The sequence below is a fragment of the Palaemon carinicauda genome, chromosome 10 (assembly GCF_036898095.1).
Source record: "Palaemon carinicauda isolate YSFRI2023 chromosome 10, ASM3689809v2, whole genome shotgun sequence".
Taxonomy (NCBI): Eukaryota; Metazoa; Arthropoda; class Malacostraca; order Decapoda; family Palaemonidae; genus Palaemon; species Palaemon carinicauda.
Window position 1 is genome coordinate 130,928,051 of NC_090734.1, and position 7,285 is coordinate 130,935,335.

Below are 7,285 nucleotides of genomic sequence, written 5' to 3' on the forward strand. Positions count from 1 at the left end.
GCACACCAGCGACTTAGCCACTGGAGTCTTGAAAGGCGGCTGCTTCGCTCGGACCTACGACACTGCTACAAGTCGCCTCTCGAGTCTGTTCGTGGCCGGGTTGAGAGGGAGGATGGAGCATGGAGCTGGTGGAGGAGGCAAGGTCTTGGAGGATGCCAGTAGATTTAATACGTGTGTTTGTGTATTCATAAATGTGTGTATGTATGTATAGTATATATGTTGAGAGACAGGGTACAATATTGGTTGGAAAAGCTAAAATGTATGTATGTATGTATGTATGTATGTATATATACATATACATATATATATATATATATATATATATATATATATATATATATATATATATATACAATATATATATATATATATATACATATATATATATATATATATATATATATAGAGAGAGAGAGAGAGAGAGAGAGAGAGAGAGAGAGAGAGAGAGAGAGATTAAAGGTACGGTGAAAGATAAAAATCAAACAAATTAGCAAACAAAATTAATAAAAGAAATAACAAATGAAACTTATAAATGATGATAAATAACAAAGGTCTCTAATGCAGATAAAAGTAATGATAATTGAGGCTACATTTAACAAGATGAAAAAAAAAAAGAAAAAAAAAAGTGCATAGATGAAAAGATTCCTTTGACCCTTGTTTATGGAGAAGAATAGCCACTGACAGGGCTAACCAATAGGAGTAGGTGCCTCAATGACAGTAGTTTACCAATATGAATAGGTGCCTCAATGACAGTAGTTTACCAAAGACAGAGGTTGGTCAATGACAGTACTTTATCAAGGACAGATGTTGGTCAATAACAGTACTTTACATAGGACAGAGGTTGGTCGATGACAGTACTTTACATGGGACAGATGTTGGTCAATGGCAGTATTTTACCAAAGACAGAGGTTGGACAATGACAGTACTTTATCAAGGACAGATGTTGGTCAATGACAGTACTTTATCAAGGACAGAGGTTGGTTGATGACAGTAATTTACATAGGACAGAGGTTGGTCAATGACAGTACTTTACATAAGACAGAGGTTGGTCGCTGACAGTAATTTACATAGGACAGAGGTTGGTCAATGACAGTATTTTACTAAGGACAGAGGTTGGTCAATGACAGTACTTTACAAAAGACAGAGATTGGTCAAAGGCAGTAATTTACCACGGACACAGGTTGGTCAATGGCAGTACTTTACCAAGGACAGAGGTTCATCAATGAGAGTACTTTACCAAGGACATAAAATGGTCAATGACAGTCCTTTACATAGGACAGAGGTCGGTTAATGACAGTACTTTATTAAGGACAGAGGTTGGTCAATGACAGTACTTTATTAAGGACAGATGTTGGTTAATGGCAGTACTTAACATAGGACAGACATTGGTAAACGGCAGTACTTTACCAAGGACGAAGGTTAGTCAATGGCAGTACTCTACCAAGGGCAGAGGTTGGTCAATGACTACTTTACCCTAGACAGAGGCTGGTGAATGACAGTACTTTACCAAGGACAGAAGTTAGTCAATAACAGTACTTTACCAAGGAAAAGGGATGATCAATAAGAGTATTTAATAAGAATAGAGGTTGCCAATGCCAGTGCAGGCAGGTAACTAATGACAGTAGTTAGCCAAACCTTATTTGAAGGTAAGAGTCACGTTTGATAAACTAAAATAAAAGTTTATTGAAAATGAAAATGTATTGGGGAAATGGACGAAGAAAAGTGAAGAAAATAAATATTAACCTACTGCCATCAATACACTGTACTAATACAGAAAAGATAAACGAATTTATACATAGTCCAGCTAGATATAGTAGTTTCATATCACAGGCTAAAATATCTATAATTACATAGCAATTAAACGAGCAAAAAAATTTAAAACGGAAAAATAAAATAATTGAAAATCGTGAATGTCTGAAGGATTTTCTCGAAATATTCACCACGATTTACAAACAAACCATGATTATTCATTAATCAAAACTCTTTGTTACTGAAAACCTATCTAGAAATTAACATTCATGACTAGATTCTAAGAAGAGATACCTTCTTTCAGTTCTTGCTCGATACAAAGGTAGTTGCTATTTTTCCCCGTTGGAGCCCTTGGGCTTATAGCACCCTGCTTTTCCAACTAGGGTTATAGCTTACCTGGTAATAATAATAATAATAATAATAATAAATACAGTTATTTCTATTTAATCTGTGCATGAACTTACCTCACAATACTACAAAACAGGACTAATTCTGTCCTTAGCCTGACTGACTGAATAGCCCTAATCACGAAAACAAAATACCAACTTGATTCTTTACTAGAATAGAGAACAAAAAATCTATAATATTACGTTTTTATGAAGACAGTTTGAATAATAAAAGTTATGAAGTACTGTAATTACCCGCCCTTCAAAAGGCGTGTCTTGCTTTTGCATCCGTGGTAAAAATTTGTTGTTACAATATCATTGCATATAAGCAAATAGATATTTTTTTCAATTTTGAGATGTCTATAATTATTATTATTATCATTATTACTATTATTATCATCATTGTTAGTATACGCACCAATCAAAAATAACGACTAAATATTTAGATTGATATGCACACACAAGCAAACCCCCCCCCCTCTCACAAGGTATGACTATTTCCTCTCACTCCTATCCAACGAATGGGAAGAGCTGAGCGTGACCGGAAGGAGACACTCACTCTCTCTCTCTCTCTCTCTCTCTCTCTCTCTCTCTCTCTCTCTCTCTCTCTCTCTCTCTCTCTCTCTCTCTATATATATATATATATATATATATATATACACACACACACACTGTATATAGCCAGACAATTGTTCTTTGATATATAATGGAGATTATTATTATTATTATTATTATTATTATCATCACTAGCCAAGCTACAACCTAGAAAAGCAGGATGCAACAAGTCCTATGGCTCCAACAAGGAAAACAACCCAGTGCGGAAAGGAAATGGAGAAATAACGAATAAATTATATAAAAGATAATATAAAATATATCACAATTAGTAATAAGGTTAAAGTAGATCATTGATACATAAGAACCTCTGATGTTCAACCTATTCAACCACTACATGAGGGAGACTATTCCACAACCTGGTCACAGCTGGAATACAACTTCTAGAATAGAATGTATTTGAACTTTTTTGATGGAGAAGGCGTGACTGTTAGAATTAACTGCATAGCTAGTAACACGTACAGGATGGTACAGTTTGGGAAGATCTGAATGCAAAAGATGGTCAGGATTATGTAAAATCTTATGTAACATGAACTAACTGAACGACGATATCAGAGATCAATATCCATATCAGGAATACTATTCATTAGACGGCACATTTTCCTCCAAGAAATTAAGAGAAAAGTCAGCATCCGAAGACCATACAGGAGAAATTACTCGAAACAAGGTAGAATGAAAAAAATTAAAACATTTCTTCAGAATAGATTGATCACTGAAATCTTTAAAGACTTTGTCAATAAGCCTTTTCTTTGTAACTGGTGAAGACATAGACCGTATGGGGTTCTCGTATGTAAATTTGCAATAAAAAATCACACCTAAAAGTTTAAAGGAGTCGTATAGAATTAAAGAGACAGTCAGTGCAAAGATCAGGATGTTGAAGAGCCACTGCCCTTGACCTACTAACAATAATGTTTATGAGTTTCGTTAAGGTTCAACTCCCTGACCTATAATTTGCACCATACATTAATTCTAGCTAGACCTCTCTTAAAGGATTCAGCAGCACCAGATCTACAGTCAGGGGATGGAACTGATGCGAAAAGAGTAGCATCATCTGTATATGCAACAAGCTTGATCTCTACACGTATTAAAGGTTTAAAGGCCCCTCATGAATGGCAGGGGCAAGGAACAGTGACACTGCTCCATCAAGCAGGATAATACCCTTAAATCTCCACCCAAGCTAGGGCCAAGCAGGCCAGGCAATGGCTGCTTATGACTCAGCAGATAGAACTATAGGCTCCCCAAACCACTATCCTTAGCACACAAGGATGGTGAGGTTGCAGCTACCAAAAGAACTAATGAGTTTGAGCAGGACTCGAACCCCAAGGAGGTTTTCTTATATTGTAAGAAAAGTAATGGGCCGAGAACACAACACTAGTAACACCAGATATCACATTCCTTTTGTCACTACGGGGCTCATTAATGACTAATCTTTGCACCGTAATACTTAAAAAATAAATAAATAAATAATAATAATAATAATAATAATAATAATAATAATAATGTCAGAAAGAACGCCACCAATCACGTCGGTGAAAAAAAATGCCTAATGACTAACGCGGTCAAAGGCAGCACTAAAATCAAAGCCAATCAAACGAACTTCCAGAACACAATTAAGGAATTTTTGAACAGCATTGAAAATTATTAGACGTTTTACTGAAACACGTTAAAAATGTAGAAAATATGGCACTATAGAAATTAGGCGATAATCGGCAAGGTTAGAGCTACCACAAACGCATTTACCAACTGGAGTAACATCACTAATCCTCCAACAAGTGTAAAACGATGCTGCCATGACAGAAATCATACTTACAATTAGTACATATATCTATAATAGGTTTTTTTCACGTTTGAGGATTTTTTTTCCGTTTCCCCTTTTACTTCCTCCCTAAACTTTCAAGTCTGGGCAACAAATAGACACTCGGTTTCATATTTGGTAGACATTCACAATTAGAAGAAATACAGCCAGTGACAAAATCAGATGCGAGTGGTAAGGACTTCTACGCAACCATTCATTTCCTTCTTCGGGATCGCTGAAATAAGATTAAGTCAAATTTATCCAGGACCGAAGAGCATCCGGGTTTGGGAACGACGTTTGCTTTGCGGCTCCTATGCTGAGCTTCGGACTCCTGCCACGGTCGCCATGGTGCTCTCATTACACTCCTTACATCCATAACCCACTTACGGGCTGCTAGTAATTGGCAAGAGCCCGTGGTCCCCTTTTAGTGAGGCCAATCTAAATCCATCCAGGCATCCATTCTACACAGGGTTGTGGAGGCCTGGTGGTACCGTCCTTGTCTGGTGATTGCCAGACTGGGGTTCGAGTCCCGCTCAAACTCGTTAGTTCCTTTGGTCGCTGCAACTTCACCTTCTTTGAGAGCTAACGATGGGGGGTTTGGGAGAACCTATAGGTCATCTGCCGAGCCATCAGCACCAATTTCCTGGCCCTCCTTGGTCCTAGCTTGGGTGGAGAGGGGGCTTGGGCGCTGATCATATGATATATGGTGTCTCTAGGACATTGTCCTGCTTGATAGGGCAATTTCACTGTCCCTTGCTTCTGCCATTCATGAGTGGGCTTTAAACCATGACCCCACCGAACTCGTCTTTTATCGCACAAAATACTACGAGATTTTTAGGGCAGGTAACTTTAAAACAAATGGAGGAATTTCGCATTAAGAAGTCCACATGTCGTACTTTGTATTAATCTTAGGAACCAAACCCACACACAGGGGACAACACCAGCGTTTTTAATAATTATGGACTTCAATTTTATATAAAACTCTAATAAAAATGGACTTCGATTTTTATATAAAACTTTGATAAAAATGGACTTCGAATTGATATAAAACTTTAATAAAAATGGACTTCGATTTGCTATAAAACTTTAATAAAAATGGACTTCGATTTTTATATAAAACTTTGATAAAAATGGACTTCGAATTGATATAAAACTTTAATAAAAATGGACTTCGATTTTTATATAAAACTTTGATAAAAATGGACTTCGAATTGATATAAAACTTTAATAAAAATGGACTTCGATTTTTATATAAAACTTTGATAAAAATGGACTTCGAATTGATATAAAACTTTAATAAAAATGGACTTCGAATTGATATAAAACTTTAATAAAAATGGACTTCGAATTGATATAAAACTTTAATAAAAATGGACTTCGATTTTTATATAAAACTTTGATAAAAATGGACTTCGAATTGATATAAAACTTTAATAAAAATGGACTTCGAATTGATATAAAACTTTAATAAAAATGGACTTCGAATTGATATAAAACTTTAATAAAAATGGACTTCGATTTTTATATAAAACTTTGATAAAAATGGACTTCGAATTGATATAAAACTTTAATAAAAATGGACTTCGATTTGCTATAAAACTTTAATAAAAATGGACTTCGATTTTTATATAAAACTTTGATAAAAATGGACTTCGAATTGATATAAAACTTTAATAAAAATGGACTTCGAATTGATATAAAACTTTAATAAAAATGGACTTCGATTTGCTATAAAACTTTAATAAAAATGGACTTCGATTTTTATATAAAACTTTGATAAAAATGGACTTCGAATTGATATAAAACTTTAATAAAAATGGACTTCGAATTGATATAAAACTTTAATAAAAATGGACTTCGATTTGCTATAAAACTTTAATAAAAATGGACTTCGATTTTTATATAAAACTTTGATAAAAATGGACTTCGAATTGATATAAAACTTTAATAAAAATGGACTTCGAATTGATATAAAACTTTAATAAAAATGGACTTCGATTTGCTATAAAACTTTAATAAAAATGGACTTCGATTTTTATATAAAACTTTGATAAAAATGGACTTCGAATTGATATAAAACTTTAATAAAAATGGACTTCGAATTGATATAAAACTTTAATAAAAATGGACTTCGATTTGCTATAAAACTTTAATAAAAATGGACTTCGATTTTTATATAAAACTTTGATAAAAATGGACTTCGAATTGATATAAAACTTTAATAAAAATGGACTTCGAATTGATATAAAACTTTAATAAAAATGGACTTCGATTTGCTATAAAACTTTAATAAAAATGGACTTCGATTTTTATATAAAACTTTGATAAAAATGGACTTCGATTTGATATAAAACTCTGATAAAAATGGACTTCGATTTGCTATAAAACTTTAATAAAAATGGACTTCGATTTGATATAAAACTCTGATAAAAATGGACTTCGATTTGCTATAAAACTTTAATAAAAATGGACTTCGATTTGCTATAAAACTTTAATAAAAATGGACTTCGATTTGCTATAAAACTTTAATAAAAATGGACTTCGATTTGCTATAAAACTTTAATAAAAATGGACTTCGATTTGCTATAAAACTTTAATAAAAATGGACTTCGAATTTATGTAAAACTTTGATAAAAATGGACTTCGAATTGATATAAAACTTTAATAAAAATGGACTTCGATTTGCTATAAAACTTTAATAAAAATGGACTTCGATTTGCTATAAAACTTTAATAAAAATGGA

General features: G+C 33.5%; 1 protein-coding gene across 1 annotated transcript in view; it reads left to right on the top strand.

Annotated features, from left to right (window-relative positions):
* The window catches only part of LOC137648254 (uncharacterized), a 106,558-nt gene extending 102,656 nt beyond the window's left edge, over positions 1-3,902 (top strand). Inside the window, exons 6-7 of the mRNA XM_068381179.1 lie at positions 10-158; positions 3,721-3,902. Coding sequence (XP_068237280.1) covers positions 10-158; positions 3,721-3,902 — 331 coding nt within the window. The remainder of the gene's footprint in view (positions 1-9; positions 159-3,720) is intronic.
* Positions 3,903-7,285: the final 3,383 nt, after the last annotated feature.